A 20,130-nucleotide genomic window follows, 5' to 3' on the forward strand; every position below is an offset into this window, starting at 1 on the left:
CGATTGGGGGTAGGAGGCAGCTAATCCCTGCCTTGGGGGTGGCGGCCGCGGCCCTCTCGCCAGGTTGCTGACTGGGGTTTTTAACCCCGAGAAATCCTTTTTGGAAACATGGCAGCATGGTGGAATAGCGGAGGGCCCTGTCATTGCTGCTTTCAAAGGGTGTTTTTCCTAAAACTGTGATGCTGTCCTGCGTTTCTAGCTAACCCTGCACGACTCTCCTGTAGCACAAGAGTGACCCAGGGCGCGATGGAAACCCCGCTTCAGAGCCCACCCAGCCTGCACCGAGCTCCCTTGGTGGCGGGTCAGCCCGTTTGGGGTTGTCCTTCATTGCCACTCGCTTGTGACAGAAGGGGCACTGAGCTCTTTGCTGCAGGAGGGATGAGGTGATCTTTTCAGGGTCTGTGTGTCTCATTCTCTTGAAATCGCTTTGCGAGGAACAGTAAGATTTACGTCCCTTATTTTTCCTCAAAAGGAGCAGTCAACAGTTGCCGACTCTCAACTTCTATCTGCTTTGCTGGTCACTGATGGATAATTTCGTGGGGGCATAGAAGAACTGGGAAGTGATCGGTTGTTCAAAAGTGTGAGCTCTAGACCAGTGACTTGGGGTGTAGAAATCGGCTAGCAGAAATATGGGACCCTTGACTGGTAGCACGTTAAGGGAGCTGAGATAATTGACTTAGTGTCTTTTTGAGCAGAAAGCCAGGTTGTGATGTTATCTTCCCCTCCCTGAAACTCCAGTTATAGGAAAAGCTGGAAGTCAATCAATCCCCATTCTATTTAAGTGGGCAGAAGTTCTTCATTTTTGCTAGGCTCTGCCCCATCTTAGCATCCTCTTTAGAGCAAGAAGCCTTCTGAGTGTCAGAAATGTTTTGATGATGCTGATTAGGAGCTTAGTATTACTGAGCTGGTGGGTAATATCTGGTGACGAATACTCCATTAAAAAAAAACCAAACGCTTGTGGGTTTAAGGAAATGGGCACTTCAGTGAGGGAGCAGATGATGCTATCTGGCCAAGGCTGGCGTCAGATTATCACCTGGCTTTTGGGAACAAAGGGTTGAATGCTTGAGCAATAGCTTTTAAACTTACGAAGAATGAAATAAAGAGGAGAGAAAAAGCGGAGCTGCTGACGCACTCATTTCTGCAGCAATGCTCAGCATCTCTCAGTTTGAACTAGTGAGTTGGTCTATTAGTACTAATTGTGCTGTTTGTTACCTTCAAGTCTGAGTATACATACACACTTTAGCATTGTCAGGTGGAAGATTGGTCTTTCAACACAATACAAGCGTATTTTCAGATTTGCCCTTCTCATGTAATTTACAGTCCAGTTACCTTTGTAATTTGAAAGGTGTTTCTACAGCTTAAGTGAAAGTTGCGCAGTTTTGCTTTCAGAAAAGCTCTCTGAGAGTTTGAAATCAAGGTAACTGTAATGATTATTGCAGCCATCTGATATCCTTTTGGATTAGCATTGCGTGTAAAGTGATAAAATGGTTCCTCCTACCAAAACATTGCAAACGAAAGCTGAGTTGATTGCTACCTACCCTTTTTTACAAACAAGTTTCATAACTGTTAGGCCTGCAAATCCTGTGAGCTGTCAAAGAAGAGAACTGTAAGAGGAAGAAATTGGTAAATACATCTGCCAAAAGCCTGTGCCAAAAATCTGAGTGGATTTAAAAATCCACTGTGAAAATGAGATGTCTAAGCAAAGATGCTCGTTTGGCTTCTCTTTTACCCTAAACATGTTTCTTTATGATGAGACCTCCTTGGAGTTCTGTCACTGCGAAGTCCTCTCGGTGTCAGAGCTTCCTCTCAGCTCCCAGTTTTTTAGCAGTCTTTTAGTAGCAGTCGCGTTTGCTCTTCTGTGCCCTTTCAGGTATATATCCATCCTTCCTTTGTCCCAGTTTCCCTCAGTTTCACCTGTGTTACACAGTGGGAGCGTGGCAAAGCCAAGGCTCAGAGGAGGGAGCTCCACCTCTCCCCGCTGCTGAGTCTGCCTTTTTTTCTGTGTAAGGTAACAAACTGCTGCTGCTAATCTGCCAGTCCCTCTCAGGTTGGACAGTCTGCTGCTGCTGTCTAGAACGGGATTACAGGGCCTTTCGCTAGGTGACTCTGGCTGCTCTGTGTTATTGCAGCTTCTTAGACAGCTTGGCTTACTGAGACCCACTGGGGACAGAAGGCAAAGCAACTTCTCTGAGCAGGTTGCCACAGTTGAGCAAATCTTTCGAAGCCACCAAGCTGCTGCTAGTGAGAGAAGATGCTTTTTTGTAAGCCACAGAAGCACTGGAGACGGGAAGGTTGGTCAGCAAATGTGTTACGTACAGCAGGCAGAGCCAAGAAGGGCTGTTTCAAGCAAGATAATAGTGGGACTTCTTATCTGAACTCTGGGCTGCTGCAGCTTGTCCAGTGGAAACTGCAAAGTTCTTCTGGAGGAAGGAGATTTTTTGTTGTTGGTTTTGTTTTGGTTTTGGTTTTTTTTCAGTCCTTTGGGAGGGATGGCATGGAAAATTGTTATACTAGTCTGTAATAATTGTTTGCTTTGTTTTGTGCAGAAGACATCACAGCTCACAGCAGTAATGTATCCTCACTAGTCCTGGGGAAAACTTCAGGCCGGCTGCTGGCGACTGGAGGAGATGACTGTCGGGTCAACATATGGGCAGTTAACAAGCCCAACTGCATCATGGTAAGAACAGGCTTGTTTTCAACTTTTTGGGGATGGGAATATTCGTTCTGACGTATGGAGGGTGGGGAATAAGGGAGAAGATTGGGTTGTAGCCTGTGGGGCTTGTGAATAGAGTTCATCAGCACAGAGCTGGGAGACTGGATTCTAGCTAAAGGTAGTGATGGAATTCAGTAAGTGGTGAGACCACTGCTCCGCAGAGGATCGGGATGGCTGGCTGCTTCGGCTGGGCCAGTGCTTGCTCAAATAATGGATATTATGTCTTCCCTTACCAGGCTGCAGATAATTACATGCAGAGTTTTGTACAAGATCAGCTAGTTTTATAGTGCAAGCTACAGGGGCCAGTTTTATACCCTGGAGTTTGCTCCCATGGCAGGAAACATCTGCAACAGGATGCATTCCCACCTCTCCCACAGTCACTAAGTGTCAGCACAAAGTTTGTCAGAATGGTTTGCTGGCTTGCTTGTAGGCTGGGGAAGGCAGTGCTGGGCACAGGGTGTTAGAGCAAGGTTACCCCGGTGGTGATCACTAAAGTGCACCATAAATATATTGAAAAGATGTCTAACCTGCATTGCTTTTGCTTTGAGTACATGTTGTGGAAAACCATCTTTAGCAAGTGTCACTTGATTAATTAACAATGCCATAATGTTGTGTGATGGAAGGCATTTCTCTAGGCAGTGTGAATCCTGTGAGGAAAAAATCAGGAAAGCGGGGTCAAAAAGTCTAAAAGGAGAATGTGTCTTTTCCATTCATTTACCGAGGTCAAGTATAAAGAGGTTGAAATGACTGCAAAGGCGTTGCTCACCTTTGGCAGCACTACGCTTCTTGCATAGTGTAGTTAAGCTGTGTCTTTCCAGGCCCTTGGTGGTGGCATGACAGTAGTTTGAAACAAGAGTGTCGCCTTCCATGAGAAGGAAGGTTGAAGGACTAAATATCTCCGTAGCCTTTCTGTGGGAGCAGAGAGCTGTAGCTCTCCTGTGCTTCCTGGGAACCACAGCTGTTGGAAGCTGGTGTTTGAAAGGCAGGGACTGACTTGGAATATTGTGTCTAGTTCTGGGCCCCTCAGTTCCAGAGGGACAGGGAGCTGCTGGAGAGAGTCCAGCGCAGAGCCACAAAGATGATGAAGGGAATGGAGCATCTCCCTGCTGAGGAAAGGCTGAGGGAGCTGGGTCTCTTTAGCCTGGAAAAGAGGAGACTGAGGGGTGACCTAATCAATGTTTATAAATACGTGAAGGGTGAGTGTCAGGAGGATGGAGCCAGGCTCTTCTCTGTGACATCCAGTGATAGGACAAGGGGCAATGGGTTCAAGCTGGAACACAGGAGGTTCCACTTGAATATGAGGAAAAACTTCTTCTCGGCGAGGGTGACAGAGCACTGGAACAGGCTGCCCAGAGAGGGTGTGGAGTCTCCTTCTCTGGAGACATTCAAAGCCCGCCTGGATGCGTTCCTGTGTGATCTGATCTGGGTGTCCTGCTCCGGCAGGGGGATTGGACTGGATGATCTTTCCAGGTCCCTTCCAATCTCTAACATTCTGTGGTTCTGTGATTCTGTGACTGGAGCTGGTGAGGACTTGTTGTTCTTGAATAGCAAAAGAATCTTAATTTTGGGGGTTGTGCTGTATATTTTGTCCTCTGAAATTCATCTTTAGTGTTTACATTGTTAGGATTCTGGATGTTTATGTGTTCGGAAAGAGGGAGAAGAGGAACTTTTCAAATAGCCTTGTGTCTTGGTTCAAGTGGGAGTGTCACTGGGCAGTGACCGTCACAGCTGTAGAGCATGTAGAGGATTTCAGTTGCATGTGAAATCCTAAGAAAGCCCCATCAGAACAGGCAGCTTTCAGCTGGCATTCCCAGCCTCCGTGTATGTGTGGGAGGCACAGAGCTAGCTTACCTGTTTGAAAAGACCTCTTTGAGGATGGGGTAAAGCATAGAATATTGCTTAACTGACAAGCAAAAGCATCTGCAATAGTGGTGTTGGTTTTCTAGAGCTAGTTTTAAATATTCTTGTGTTTAATTAATACTTGCCTTTTCAAAATACTTATGTAATTTGTAAGCTTTTAGATGCTCAAGGATGAAAGGAATGGCATGCAGGTGAATTACTGCCTTATGCCTCCAGTTAATACTTCAGTAACAGCGCCACATTATCACCCTGACACCCATTGCTGGCAGCAGCATGTGGCTCCTTGCTTACGGGAAGGTTTCAAGGTAGCCCTGCTTTTGCTTTTGCTTTGGTTTTGTAACTGGTTTGTGACGCTTAGGTGACCCATTTAGAGCAAACATGGTGCTGCTGTGCTTGCACAGCATAATTTTTATAATGTAAGGATGTGTCAACCTTGTCTGGGCATCCACACCTAATGTTTAACTACCCATGGATGTCTCTGTTGATGCATCCTTTAAAAATTAGTCACTGTGCCCCAGAAAGCGAGGGAACGTGGAAGATGCGTGCATGGTGCTATAGGCAGGGATGGTCTTTAGGGTGCTCTACCACGCTGGTAGCTGATGAGGAAAAAGGACCAGTGGCACAACCAGGTGGGCCCAGCTCACAGCTAAATGCTTCAGTTACTGATTGAGTATGAACGATGCTGCTGTGGCAGTAGCTGTTGATTGTGATTCCTGGTTTTCTTTGCAGAGTTTGACAGGCCATACGACGCCTGTTGAGAGCCTACAGATCAATACGAATGAGGAACTCATTGTTGCAGGCTCCCAGTCAGGGTCCATTCGAGTTTGGGACCTGGAAGCTGCCAAAAGTATGTTTCCGTGAGTTTTCATTTCTGTGCATACACGTTTTTTGGAATATCCTAATGCTTAATATCTATGCTAACCCAGAAGGTTCCCAGCTTAAGAAGGAACAGGAGCCTGGCGTTGCTTTCTTCCGAATTTCCAGCCCTCTTAGAGGGCTTTTGTGCACTTCTTACTGAGACTGTAGTATGTACGCTCAAGCAGAAATTTGTACAAGTCGTGTATTGCAGAGACTGATTTGAGGAACTAGTTTCTAGGGTTTTGATCCAAGAGTGTTGAAATCTATATTCCAGATTAATTTCCACACATGTGTAGAGTAACTAGGCATGTAGGATTTGTATTCAGAGTTTCAACTTAAAATTGCCAACCTTAATGAAAAGATCCAGAATCAGATTGGAAGTTTTAAATGTATTAAGTTCTGCACAAGTCCAGGAATCCCCTGCTTGCTGTTCTCCTGTTCTTTGGTTCTAACTTTTCTTTTTTTTTCTCAAGTGTTTTTTCTCCTCTTCTGCTCTTGCAGGACCATATAAATAGACAAAGACCTAATTTTTAACAAATTGTAAAAGCTATGAACTAATCCAGCTCTGATCCTTTAAAGGCCAACTGTTGGGGCATGTTTTATTTGTTGCATTTTTCTCAAATCCTAGAACAAGTTTGCAAAGGTAGCATGAATCACTTGAGTGCATTCCAAACTGTAAAATGACTGCATATTTCTTACAGATTGCTACTTGTTCATAGAAGGAATGTGTACTGAAAACACTGAGCTGAGAAGGCAAACAGCAGGTGGCATAAATAATAAAAAGCACTTTTGTCATTCAGACAGTTAGAATCAGTTCATTTATAAAATAGTTTGGCTCTACCATTGGAGAGTAACTGATCTGTCTGAATTTATTAGGATAGACCTGAGCCAGGGTCTGCAAATGACTGCTCCAGGTCTGACTCAAGAGCTAATTTCTGCCAGGGGAATCATCAGACTGTCCCAGATGACGGATGATGGAGAGAGATTGCTCCTGTTATTATCTGAGCAATTTTTCTTCCTCGAAGTTGAGTTCTGCATTCGTCTCTGCTTTCAGAGATACAGTGTACCAGTTCTACTGGTCCTTTCTGTTTTCCAGAATTACAAGAGGTGTTACTTGTTTGATGACTTGCTGAAACGCTGTGATCATTTTTGTCTTGTGCTTCCTAAGCATCCCTTCCTGGTCTTTGTGACGCTTCGTGCAAAGGGCAGTTGAAGGTGTCCAGTGCAAATATTGGAACATAAGAGGTGAAAGTCAGGCTTGTGCCTGGACAGGGGTGCAGAGTCCCAGGAAAGGGCCTGTCTAATAGCTGCAAGGGGAATAGTGCAGGCAACCAAATGTCCCTTTCACCTCCTGGCTAAAACTGTGGTTCCCCCCACCACTGTTTTGCTCTCTCTGTAACAAGTGGAAAGATATACTGCCTGCCACCGTGGGGCCTTTCAGTTTTGTTTTCAGATGGGAGAACTTTGAATTTTATTCATAGTTTCCACACATAAGGACTTTCATTAGGATCATTGAACTGGGCCCTCTCTTGCTATTTCTTTGCATTGCAAGGGTAAAGTCAGAAATATTTCTGTAAATAATGTATACAGATGAATAAACTGTGTAGTGTATCTAACATACATTGTGTTAGCACGTGTTTAATGGTGAGGATAGTATGGCTGAACTTACTGTTTGGGGGAAAATGAATGACTAAATGTTTGCTCCCTGTTCCTTCTCCCTGCTCTGCTTCTCCTTTTCCCAGTTCTTCGCACCTTACTCGGTCACAAAGCGAATATCTGCAGCCTTGACTTCCATCCTTTTGGAAGCTTTGTGGCATCTGGCTCTTTGGACACAAACATTAAGGTAAAGCTCAGCTTCCTCTGCAGATTCCCCACTTTCCTTGCAGTATCTTTTGTTCTGAAGAGTGCCAGAAAGTGTTTCATGCCAAGCTGTTGGGAGATGCTGTACATCATCATTTCCATGTGTGTGGGCAGGTGTACTTGCAAGTGCTTGTGAAATTCGTGGATGTATTTTCAGTGGTAGCTCCTGAGTGTGACTCCTCTGTTGTGGAATGTGGCTCCGAGTTAGGTGCTGGCCGAGACCTGGTGTCAGCAAGTGCAGATGTCCTCGTTGCTGGGGATTGCACCTGCTTCGTCAGGCTCTTATTTGACTGTAGGAACTGAGCTGCTGTAGTAAGAAATACCTTACAGACGTGATTCTCACTTGGCAAATTAAGCAGGAGATACCCCTGAAGCAAACAGGGGTTTAACTGTATTTTCATTCTGCAGTGTTTATCAGCTTGGTGACGAGGAGACCTCTTGTGCTGACAGGGCTCTTGGGCTCTACACGTCCTGCTCTAAGCATATCTTTTGTTTGCTTTTCTTCCCTGCAGCTCTGGGACGTAAGAAGAAAAGGTTGTGTCTTCAGGTACAAGGTAAAATGCTTCATTTGTTTTCAGGCAAAGAGGGGAGAAAGATTTCTGTGGAGGACTTGCGAGCAAACCTTAAAGTGATTATGTACAATGAACTCTCTAGGTTTCCAGTGTGAAAATAAGATCTGCACAATTTGTGAAGTGGCGTGGCAGACCTCTGCAAGCCTCTGAACCCTGTGGGAAGATGAAATGGGCTGTTGGAGGAGTTAATGTGCTGTATATCCTGGTTGGCTTCAGTGGGGCATGGGGAGCATCCAGGAGTGTTTATAGTCTGATATTAGTGTGCAAGTCCCCACTGCACTGAGGTGGTTCTGTTCTTGGGGCCTTTTTCTGCCCACAGAACTTGCTGTATGTTAATTTAGAAATCAACTTAGTGGACAGCACTTCTATCTCACCACCCATAAATCTGTGTAATTTAAAATTGATGCTTATTAATTAAGCTGGATTTTTAAACTGGATTAATAAGCTGGATATTTATGTATTTACCATACTTAAACTGATGCCAGAAAATTCAAGACAAGAGAGATTACACCCATTTATTGTGGATGAGTGTAGCTCTTGAGTGTAGTGTTTAGTATTCTGCAAGCTGTGGATTCTGTGAAACAGTTACTTGATTTTTTTTTTTTATTATTATATTGTATAGGATTGAAAGACAAAAGCCAGAATTCCCTCTAAAGGCAGGAAAAAACCCAACCCTATTTGTTTTTCTCATTTCAGGGTCACACAGAAGCAGTTCGATGTCTTCGCTTTAGCCCTGATGGGAAATGGTTAGCCTCTGCTGCCGATGATCACACTGTAAAGGTGATTTATTGTGACGCTCTCCTTATGTGCTTGTGGCACATAGGAATGCTGGGATCGTCTTTTTGCCAGGCATTACCAGCACTCACTTGTAAACACCTTCAGCTCATCAGGCAGCTGGCTGAGCCCTGTGGCTTTGCAGGGACAAGTCTGTTTATGAGGATCATGTCCCGTAGCCCATGACGTCCAGAAGAGCTGCATGTATTGAAATGCACGTATCCAACAGACATGTTGGCACTCTGCACACGAAGGTTCAAGCTTTGATAGTGGTAGAGTTGTGATACCTGAACATTGGCCTTGGTTGTCTAGTAAATGTTGTCTAGAACAATGTAAATGTTGTCTAATGTTATAGGATGAGTTGTCTACAGCATGTTGCTATACCGTACCAATTGTAGGCTCTGCTAGTTCCGTAGGGGTGTGTTATCGTGATTATCAGTCTGCAAATTGCTGTCAGCAAGAGAAGGAATTCAGAAAAGTATCAACTCAAGCAGTTGTTTCAGATGTGGTATGGAGGGATGTGGGCTAAAGGTTGGTTTTTGTTTTCAGCTTCACATAAAATAGGCTGATCAGTCATTTCCCCCCAGATTTTTAAGTGGAGACCAGAGCACAGGAAGACTTAATTGCTAAGGGATTCAGAGCTTTTGCTTTTTTGTTTGTTTCTTTTGAGATACAATCTATGGGGACAGGTGGCACTGCTGTATTTTATCCCAGTCTCTAAGTATAAACCAGAAACTTCTAGGGAGCAAATTAAATGGAAAATTTAAAAGAGAATGCCAGAAAAAAAGAAGAAAAAAAATGCTCCCTTAAATGGCTGGGATGGTACCCCTTCCTTGATCATTGCTCTCTTTGACAAAATTGAGTCTGTTCTTGGAGTGGGAGAAGTGGTAGAAGGTTGCCAGTACAAAGAAACCTGAAGTGTATTGGAATTCTCTAACATTAAATCTTTTCAAGAGTCTCTCTGATCTTTCTTTCTTCCAGCTGTGGGATCTGGCTGCTGGGAAGATAATGTGTGAGTTTACAGGACATACCGGCCCAGTAAATGTTGTTGAATTCCATCCCAATGAGTATCTTTTGGCTTCTGGCAGCTCTGACAGGTACATAAGGGGAGGGAGAAAGAAGGGAATTGTATATATCAGTTCCCTTTCCCAATGCCCTTCCTTTTAGGAATGTAGAAATAGGAATGTTGCACTGCTCAAACATGCAGTTGCAAGAGCCTCACATCTGTCCAGCAGCATGTCACATCTGTGGTGTGCAGAACACGGAGATCTTGCCGTCTTAGCCAAATTGATGGCACCTTCTGCTACACCAGAAAACAATGTGATAGGATCAAGCATCTCACTAATCCAGCTGACGTCCTGTCTGAACAGCAGGCAGTCCTGCTCACTAGCAGGGTGTCCTTAGCTCTGGGTCACCTCTCAGTACCTGTCCATACCTAGAGCCTCTAAGAATCTGTGACTGGATTCACGGCTCTTAGCTAGACTAGCCTTCCGTGGAGGTTCATCATATGTGCACAACAGCGAAAGTCATCTTTGCTGTTAGCATATTATGTCACTACTGGGTCCTACAGCGGATTTCCAGAGGGATGAGTGATGACTTTTGTTCTGTTGTGTGTATAGGACTGTTCGGTTCTGGGACTTGGAGAAGTTTCAAGTTGTGAGCTGTATTGAAGAGGAGGCCACTCCTGTCAGGTACATTTCATTCCTACTGTGGTGTGCTAGGCAGAGACTAAAGTGGGGGCGAAGGGAGGATTTTCTGAAAGAGAGACTTTACTGGGGGGAAGTTTGGGATGCTGGAGATGTTGCACAGGCACACCAGGCTGCGCAGGTGAACACCAGATCAGTAGGTTCATTGTTGGAAACGGGGATGGATGTGTTCATTGGAGCTGGGGATACAGCCCTGACTGAGTAAGGTTGGAAAGCTGTGCCGAATTCTCTGCCTGCCTTCCTCCCAGGTGTGTCCTCTTCAACCCAGATGGCTGCTGCTTGTACAGTGGCTTCCAGGATTCACTGCGTGTGTACGGCTGGGAGCCAGAGCGCTGTTTTGATGTGGTCTTGGTGAACTGGGGAAAAGTAGCTGACTTATCTATCTGCAACAACCAGCTGGTAAGCCACTGCTCTTGAGGAGTGGGGGAGGCAGATATGAAACACAAGATAAAATCCTCCTGCCTCCTTGCATGCCTTCTGACCTTTTAAACTTTTATCAGACTGTAAGTGGCCAGAGCTTGTGATGTGCCCAGCACTTAGACAGAGCTTGTGTGCTTTTGGCTTCAGTAGCCTCGTGCTCCACTTCATCCCTTTTTGGCATCTGAAGGAAAGAACTGGGGCTTGGTTTGACCAGTATTTAGAAACTGTGCTTGGAAAAAGTTTTATCATAGTCTTTCATAAGGCATTGTCAGCTTCAGATTAAAAAAGCCAAAGCACCGAACTGAGAAACTGTCAAGTGTGGTTGCTCAGGGTCATTCTATCATTCCTGTTCTCAAAAAGGCTGATGTGCACTCTGCTCCCTGGTGAATTACCTTGAGCTTTTGCCTCTGCAGATAGGAGTTTCCTTTGTGCAAAGCACAGTCTCTTCCTTCGTTGTGGATCTCAGCAGAGTCAAAAAGTCGGGTTCCATTCCTCATGGGCTGATCAGGGATGACGAGCCTCTTGTTCTGCCTACCCCCACGGGGTCCTCCCTTCGCCGCATCTATGACAGGCCCTCAACTAGCTACAGCAAGCCACAAAGGTAAAGGCATCTGCTGGCTTTTTGAATTTCAAGATTTTAAGGAAATGTCCAAGGAGCTTAGTGTTCTCGCTCTTTCTGGCAGAGTCCGTATGACTTGCCCTGACAGCATCTCTTTTTTTCACAACAGAGTGAAGCACAACTCGGAGAGCGAGAGGCGTAGTCCAAGCAGTGAAGATGACCGGGATGAGAAGGAATCAAAGGCTGAGATCCAGAACCCAGAGGATTACAAAGAGATCTTCCAGCCCAAGAATGCTATCTGTCAGTACCGGGGTTTATTGTGCTTCTGAGTGGTGGTTGGATTAGAGCTGTAGGTGCTAAACTAGTTCAGTAGTCGTGAGCTTTGTCTAACTATAATAGAGGCTTTGCCTGTGACTGGGAGAGTTTAGGAAGCTTATTTAGTATTCTATGCTTGGACACTGAACCACAGATCACGCTGAACTACTGGAAGGTAGCACCTTATACTAGGGTGCAGTGATCAGAATCCAGAGCTCCATTGAAACCATGCTGCCTTCCTGTCCTGATTGGAAAGACTACTATGTTATGGGATCCTTATTAGCTTAGAATTTTGATATGTATAAAATCAGCAGCATCCATTAGAGGAAAAGGGCAAAATTGTTGTTTAGGAGGCATAATGCAATGCCTATGTCTCGATTTTATGTAAATGAGAAAAATGAGATAATTCCCTAGAAAGAGTGAATTTACTTAGGGAAATCAATTTAGCGGGAAGCAAATTTTTTCTAATATAATTTGTTGTGACAGTGCCTTCTATTGTGCTTCACACCTCTACAGCAGCAGTGAACTACATGGGTCAGTTTTGTGCCCCCCCCATCCATGGGGGCTGAAAGCCTTTGGCTAAACTCAACAATAGCGTCAAGGTCTGAAGGAGATAACTCTGCTTGCTGTATCACTGGTTGCCCTAATCTGTGGGGTTGTTGGAGAACTCCCAGCTCCAGGGTTGACTTATTACTAATCTGTGGCCTTGGATGCTCCTTCATTTGTTTATTTTTTCTCTCTCTTTCTGTAGGTCGAACTCCTCCTCGAAACGAGCCCTTTCCTGCCCCTCCTGAGGATGGTGAGTATGAAAATAATTTCTTGGTGAGAATGGGGTTGATTGCCCCCAAAAAGGGAGAGCTGCACGTCTGTGGAAACGACTACTTGTAGTCTAGCTATACGGAACCTTTGCTCTCAACTTCTCTTGAAAGGAACAATCAGTTTCTGCTTTCCCACTTCTTTCCATCTCGGTAGAGCCCGTAACTGCAAAGGAAGCAGTGAAGCCCAGCCAAGCTGTGGATGTCCAGACCCCGTTGCCAAAGCAAGAACAGGTACGTACTATGTGATCTGTTAAAAGCTGTTCATGCTTCCGGTCTGGAAGATATGTGATTGCTGGAGACTTGATGACTTCTGATCAAGCCGATTCCTTTACTGAAGAGCAGTAAAAGTGCAGCTCCAGTCTTTGTGCTGCTGTACGTCTTGCCCGAGCAGTAGAATCGAAGGCCAAGCCTCCAACAGGCGATGGCTCTATTACTTTTGTTCACGTCTCACACGTGCAGTGGTGTTTCTCCTTGTATCTCAAAATTGGGACACTCTGAAGAGAATCAAGTGCCAGATTTCTGCCAGTACTTGGACTGAGGTTGTTTTGTAGCCAAAATTGCAAGCAGCCGATGGGCCAGGATACATTACACTGGCTTCTTTAGAATTCTCCCTTCTCCTTCAGACTGGCCATGGACCATTGGCCTAATTTTAGATGCTGATAACAAGGACAGGACTTGGCACTTCTGCTGGGGCATCTCTGTGTTCTGTGCAAACCTTAATTACATCTTGGTGTGTACCTGAGAGATACTTTATTGTCTCTTAAACTATGCTAGCGAATTGAAGACTTGCTTCTCCATTAGGACCCTGCTGTGAAAGGAAAGTGAGGAAAAAAAGGACATCAGACTAGGGCCAGATTATTGCTGCTAGAGCTCTTATCCCAGTTTCTCCTGCAGCCTGATCCAGTTCAGGGGTCACCAATTGCCTCCTCATCACCTTTGACCAGAACAGAGCCATCGGTGATTCCTGCAGCCCGGAATGAGCCCATTGGCCTGAAGGCCTCTGACTTTCTACCAGTAAGTGTCTCTGGACAAAAGTTTCCAGCTGGTGTCTGGGTTGGGTGGCATCAGAAAGGGGTTTCTCTGGGGTGCAGAAGAGTGTCTTGGGTGCTTTCTGCAGCTTGCAGTCCTCAATACTGAACGAGAACGTGTTACCTCCTGCTCTCCCTCTGCTCCCTTGGTGCTTCCCCTGCCAGCTTGCTCACCTGCTTCCCAACTGCTTTGACTTACAGTTCCTGGGGAAACAGCAGCTCAGCATTGCTGGACTCAGCCCCCGTTGCGATTGACAGCAGGCTGACGCGAACACAGCAGCATTGATCCACGCTCACAAGAATGTGTTATAAAAACAGAGAGCAAGGGGCGAGACAAAGACGCTGAACAAGTCCATGTGCCAGACAGTGGTTCATTTAGAAAATTGGTGTCTGCCATTACACATATTTCAAGAGTCTTTCCCTCTTGTGTCTTGAAGACCTCTTGGCCTTGCTCAGGAGGATGTTCCCTGTCCCAAAAAGGGAGAAGGACCAGAGCATCCTCATGATCCCAAACTCTAAATGTGAGCAGAGGAAGAGAGATTACAGCATGGTGTGGGTGGGAATCAAATTGAGAGTCCAATAAATTGTGCAAGCTTTATGCTTTGTAATAAAATTTGCTGATTTCAGATGAACTTCTCATATAAACAGGGTTTGTGTGAAAACATTTCTTAATCAAAACATAGTGGTTTTGAAAGCTTACTGGTAATTCACTCTTTTCAATTTTGAGAGTTTTTCCAAAGCTTCAAGCATGTTTATGATTGACACAGTAGAAGAGGCAAAAGAGAGGTAGCTGAAATTGGGACAGATTGAGCATTTCCATTCCAAAATGTTCACAAAACTATCTGCAAGAAAGTCAGTATTTACTAGCACTCCATACACCAAATATCAGCTCTTGCCTAGGCCAGAGTAAGGTCCCACCCTGCTGTGCCGTTCTGCTCTGTTACTGCTTCTCCGTTGGTGTCTGTACTTCCAGGCTGTGAAAAACCAAAGCCAGACTGAGCTTGTGGACGAGGAGGCCATGTCCCAGATCAGGAAAGGCCACGAGACCATGTGTGTGGTGCTTACCAGCCGCCACAAGAATCTGGACACCGTGCGGGCTGTATGGAGTACCGGGGACATCAAGGCAAGGAGGAGGAGATACCTGAGGCTCATGAGGGGAGCAGCTGAGCAGCTCTTCTGGCTTGTCTGGGGCCGATTCTGCCTCTTATAAAAGATGCGGGTTCTCGCAGCTTTTGTCCCCAGGGGTGCACCATAGAGTGCTGCTGCCGTTCAATGGGCACAAAAAAACATGGAGAAAACTTACTTGTGTGAGAGTTACGTTCTCTTCCCTAGCCAACTCCATGCTTCCTCCACCTTGTTTTTGAAAAGTGACACTTGATATTAATTGCTTTATTCTAGCTCCTTTGAGCTTTGCAGGAGATGACTACTTCTTCCCCTTCTCTCTCAGAACTCTGTGGACTCTGCAGTGGCAATCAATGATCTGTCTGTTGTCGTGGACCTCTTGAATATTGTCAACCAAAAAGCGTGAGTGCTGGCTGGGGGCGGCCCCTGGGATACCCGAGAGCTGGCTGGCTGGGTGTCGGGAGCATGGCATTGTACCTGCCTCATGTCTGGTGGGCTGTGGTAGTGTGAAATGCACGTGCTTGCAGTCAGATCTTCACGTCTGCAGTGCCAGGAGTTGTATGGGGCCGTTTCTGTAGGCAAATGATGTCTCGCAAGGCAAATCGAATTCTTAGGGCTTCATAAAGCGATTCTGCTAAGAATCAATAAAATATGTCAGAACCTGCCGCTTTCTATCACAAGGGGGAGTGAGTGAACTTACTGAGTAAACTTGAGTGCTGCTGCCTGGCCTTTTCTTGACAGAAAGCATTATTTGTGTCAACTCAGCCTTGTAAAGCCCCAGCCTCCAGTCTCAGAATGTGTCCTTTTCCTTTCAGGTCTCTCTGGAAGCTGGATTTGTGTACTATAGTCCTGCCACAGATAGAAAAACTACTCCAAAGTAAATACGAAAGGTGAGACCCCAGGAACATGGTGTGCTTGGGGGACAAGGTGTGGATATTCGTAGGAGAGCTCCACTGGGTATTTTGTAGCTGAAAGAAGATCCTGAAAAAAATACAGCAGATAATACTGATGCGATGCCTGGAAAACATCAATGGAGTTGCCAAGTGTGTGGAGAAAAAGATATAGAAAGTATGCATGGGTGAGAAGAGCAGGATGTTGAGGTTTGGTGTAGGTGTGTTGGGCTGGAGGCAGCTCTGGAAGCTGGGAGGGGTCAAATTAATGTAAAACAAGTGAGCTCTGTGCACTGTTGGGAACTGAACTGTCAACTTGGGACAAGGAAAATGAAGTCCTGCAACAGCCTTGTGGTCATTTAGAAGATAACTTTGAACCTCATCATTAGGTGGCAAAAAAATGCATCCTCTCTCTTAAGATGGAGTTTCTGCCTGCCCTTCCTACCTGTGCCCTCAGCAGGACGTCTCTGCTCTTGAGGAGAAAGGTCCCACTTGGCAGGGTATATGCCAGGACCTTTTGAAAGGGCTCATGCTGTCAGTCTTGACTCCATGATGTGGTACTTGGCTGTTGCTCTCCCTGCCAGGTTACACGTGGTGGAAGGGGGTGGTCGTTTGAGTAGATTGCCCCCACTGACTGGGAGTGAGGGCTGTGTGCTGGGAGGAAAGGAATTAAATTCAAGTGGGACCCAATTCGCTGTTTGTTTTTTTCAGTTATGTGCAGACTGGCTGCACTTCCCTGAAACTCATTCTCCAGAGATTCCTGCCACTGATCACAGACATCCTTGCTGCACCACCTTCGGTCGGAGTGGACATCACCAGAGAGGAAAGGTGATTTTACCTTACTCGCCTCCACTTGCTCCCTTTTTGAACTAACCTTTCTGTTGGGTGAGCTTTGCTCATCACCATCGAGGCTTTAATACTAGACTGGGCATGCCTTCCCTTTTGTCTGCAAACACCAAACCTTCCTGCTCTGAGAAAAAGACCCAGGACTGCCTCTTGTAACTGTGAATTGAGTCATACCTAAACAAAGTGCGAGTATGTCAGGAGTAAAACCACCCTGTGGCTTCACCCTCTGCCTCATAAGACACACAAGTTGTCCATCGGGCCCTGGATTCCCAGTTCATTCACAGGATAGCTCTGCTCTGAGAATTGGTCCTCCAAAACCAGCGCCTCCTTCCTCCCTGGACTTCCCTGACAAAGGGGAAAGGAGGAGTGAAAGGGCCCTTGTGCGGGTGCCATTCTGCTGTCTCAGCAGGACGTATGCCGACTATGTGGTGTAAATGCAGAGCCATGCTCGTGTCAGCCTCTTCCAGGGCATTGTAGGGCTTGTGTTTTCTCTCCTGCTTGAGTTGCATCTTTGGCACAACAAGGACAAGCACATCTCTTACATCTCTTAGGCAGCTGAGGATTCATGCTGTGTCTGCTGTCTGTTTTTTTGCAGGCTCCATAAATGCAAGCTGTGCTACAAGCAACTGAAAAACATCAGCAACATTGTCAAGAACAAATCTGGGCTCAGTGGCCGCCATGGTAGTGCCTTTCGGGACCTGCATCTCCTCATGGCTGTCCTGGAGTGACAGCCACCACCTCCTCATGTGCAAACGCAGGTGGTCAAGCTCCCCCTTGCTCTTGGTCTGGCTGGATTTCACCTCTCTCCATCTCCATCTTCCCCAAACAGCATGGTAGGGAAGTGGAATCTTGCTGGCTGGTTGTCTGCCCAGCCCTGGTGCCTTATGGGCTGGAAGGAGGACCTGAGTGGAGAGAAGCTTGTGCTGTGTGAGGGCACCTGGCTGGCAGAGGGCCCCGCAAAGCCACTGTAGGGAAGCGGCTTCATTTCAGCTCTTCGTTTCAGCATCAAGCTCTCAGTTGCTCTGCCTCCGTGCTGGCCTCTCTCTGATGGGAGGGCTCTGACACTGCTGTCACCCCTCTGTCACCCGTGTGTGCTGTCGGTTCTTGTTGCTCAGCTCTTTGGGCTTGGACGGGCTGGCCCTGGTCTCTTTGTGCACTGCGCTGAGGAAGGCAGCAGCCACCCCACAGCAAGCCTGCTGGGGGGTGGAGTGCCCTTTCCTTCCAGAAGGGACTTCAGCTGCCATGGAGGACTGGCCCCTTCGCCTCGCTTCATCCACCACAAGCCCGGCCCCTGTGTCTGGTATGGTCTCAAGGACCTGGGCTGAGAGGAGGCTTTCGCTTGGCTTCTCAAAAATCCCTGCTGGCACCCTGGGCCACAGAAGATTAATATCTTCAGACTGTTACTGGGAACGGAGGTCTACCTTGATCCGTTAAAATATGTGGCTTAAACAGGGCCTGTCAGATGTATTTGTCTTTGGGGTAAAGAGGTGGGAGGGTGGAAGAACAAAGGAACATGGACTAATGTCTTTCTGCATTCACTGGACTGCTCTTAGAGGTTTTTTTTCCCCTCCTCCCCCAATAAATGTCTGTCAGAACCTTTCTGTCCCCCTTTAATCTTTCCTGTTGGTGCTTCCCCTGCTCCTCCCAGCCTCTCCTCCCACCTTGTACCCTGGAGCCTGTTCTCCAGGAAACTGTAACTTATGAATTTTATTAAAAGATTTGTAATTTTTTTTCTAAAGTTGTGTTAAATGTTTGAATCTCTTGAAGTACTCTTCACCTGAGCGCAGCTCCTGGCTGGGAGTGTCCCGGGAAAGGAGGGCCCTGTTCCCTGCGTGGCCGGGGGGTAGCTGGCTCTTCTCACCCTTCCTCTGGGGAGGCTGCGGTGAGTGGATGGGGCGAGCAAGTGAGAGAGACAGCCCTCACCCAGGTGCCTTGCTGAAACCCTGGGGGAGGTTTCACTCTGCTGGTAGTTCCCAGCCCAAAGAGCAACATCAGCATTTGTGGCTTGTCCTTCTCCCCACTTGCTCTCTAGGTGATCTCAGCACAGGGGCAGTGCTTTGTCTACATGGTTTTCTGGGAGCTCTTGAGCCAGGTGCTGAGGGATGGGAACGTAGGAGACTTTAAGCAAGAGGCCTTGGCACTGTCCCATCGCAGGACAGCACGACTGGAGCTGAAGATGCTGCCTGCTTGGGGGACGAGGGACCTCACCGTGTGGGTCCTGCCGGCACTGCCCCTGCTTCCTGCCTCCCCGGGGGCTCTCTGGCGATAATCCTGAGCCTGATGGAGGTGGGAAAGGCTCTGCCAGCCTCCTGCCTCCAGCCCCCCCAGAGCTGGGAGAAGCATGAGACAGAGCAAGCTGCTGCTAGAGCTGGGGTTACGGACTAAGGGAACCCGATAGCTGAATTTGGGGAGGGGCACACGGCCAGGCTCCCCCAGAGACAGCTGCAAGAAAAGGGATTTCATGGCCTTTTCCATCTGCGCATCAAAGGAGCTGTCGGGAAGACACAGGGCAAGCAGGAGGGAGCACCCACCCTGAGCAGGGCTCAAACCTGCTGCGGGGAAATAACAGCAGCCCTGGGAGGAGTGGCTTTAACAGTTTATTTAAAATAAGTTTTGTTACAAAACAGGATTTCTTTTATTATTAAAATACATAGAAACATCTCATCTTACAAAAGGCTCATTTTATTTTTCCCTTTTTTTTTTTTTTTTTTTTTTTAGGCTGTGGCGGGTGGAGAGGAGAGGGCTGTGGTAGGAAGCAGCCATCAGTGCATCCAGTCGGTTATGTGCAGCAGGAGGAAGCTTACCCACAGGTGGGTGCTGGGGGCAGTGCTATCTCCTCCCACCCCCCCCAATCAGCAACTCTCACCACATCAGCCACCAGGCTTCTGAGCTGCAGCTCTGGGGTTTTTTTGTTTGTTTTCCACTTCTTTTCCATTCCAAGACGCTGTAAACAGGCTACAAATATTTCACATACTTTCATCTTGACCACACTGTGATCTCTCTTCACAAAACAACTGGTAAAGAACTTTACAATGGCTTCAGTCAAGACTGTGCCATCCCCCTGGGTGCTGGGGCACCACGCTGAACGGCAGCTCGGCTCATGCACGGCCCCACGGCGCCTTCATGCAACAACAACATTAGAGAAACCTATAGGGAAAGGAGCTGGTGGGATTTTTTTTTTTCTGGCTTAAAAAGGAGGAAGTGCTGCTTCAAAAGACTCCAGCTGCAGCCTGGGGGGGAGCTGGGGCCAGGCTGGCCCTGGGGGGTAGCAGGGACAGGGCTGGGCTGGGGGTTTGCCCAGCTCCGTGCCCCCACTCCAGCCACAGACCCCTGTTGTCGTAAAACCAACGCTGGAGAGACAGTGGGCACAAGCTGTTAAACCATCCATCCAGCAAAAATAAAAAGTCAGAGGTGTGCAAGGGGGCAGATCCCTGCCCAGCACCACTGCCCCCCACCCTGACAGGGGCAGCTGGCGGCTGGCAGACCCTGGCCCTATGCGCTCATGGTGAGAGGTGCCATCACCCTCGGTTGCGGGTCCTACAGCGAGGAGACAGCACAGAAGCCTTTGTGTCCTTCAGCAGCCACCTCTCCGTAGCACCATGAGGGACTGGATCCTGCAGCGGGGTTGGTGACAGGGTTGGCACTTGTCACACAGGGACTGGCCTCAGCTTCCCTGCGGGGAGACATGGACAGGTCACACCAGGCAGGGGGCACGGCCGTCACCCCCCTGCCCCAGGTGGTGGCATTTCAGCGAGTGCTGCAGGGAGCTGGGAGTGCGAGGATCCCTTT

General features: G+C 47.3%; 1 protein-coding gene across 1 annotated transcript; it reads left to right on the forward strand.

Moving 5' to 3' along the window:
- Positions 1-2,546: 2,546 nt before the first annotated feature.
- Positions 2,547-17,201, forward strand: KATNB1 (katanin p80 (WD repeat containing) subunit B 1; the record flags this gene model as incomplete). The annotated part of the gene is made up of 18 exons (XM_010075899.1): positions 2,547-2,677; positions 5,303-5,420; positions 7,174-7,274; positions 7,804-7,845; positions 8,560-8,643; positions 9,619-9,734; positions 10,257-10,328; positions 10,592-10,742; positions 11,177-11,364; positions 11,492-11,622; positions 12,389-12,436; positions 12,610-12,686; positions 13,350-13,469; positions 14,457-14,606; positions 14,931-15,007; positions 15,421-15,495; positions 16,207-16,323; positions 16,937-17,201. Coding segments are annotated over 18 exons (1,931 nt in total), but the record flags the coding sequence as incomplete, so codon positions are not given.
- Positions 17,202-20,130: the final 2,929 nt, after the last annotated feature.

This window comes from Pterocles gutturalis, unplaced genomic scaffold (assembly GCF_000699245.1).
Source record: "Pterocles gutturalis isolate BGI_N339 unplaced genomic scaffold, ASM69924v1 scaffold3653, whole genome shotgun sequence".
Classification (NCBI taxonomy): domain Eukaryota; kingdom Metazoa; phylum Chordata; class Aves; order Pterocliformes; family Pteroclidae; genus Pterocles; species Pterocles gutturalis.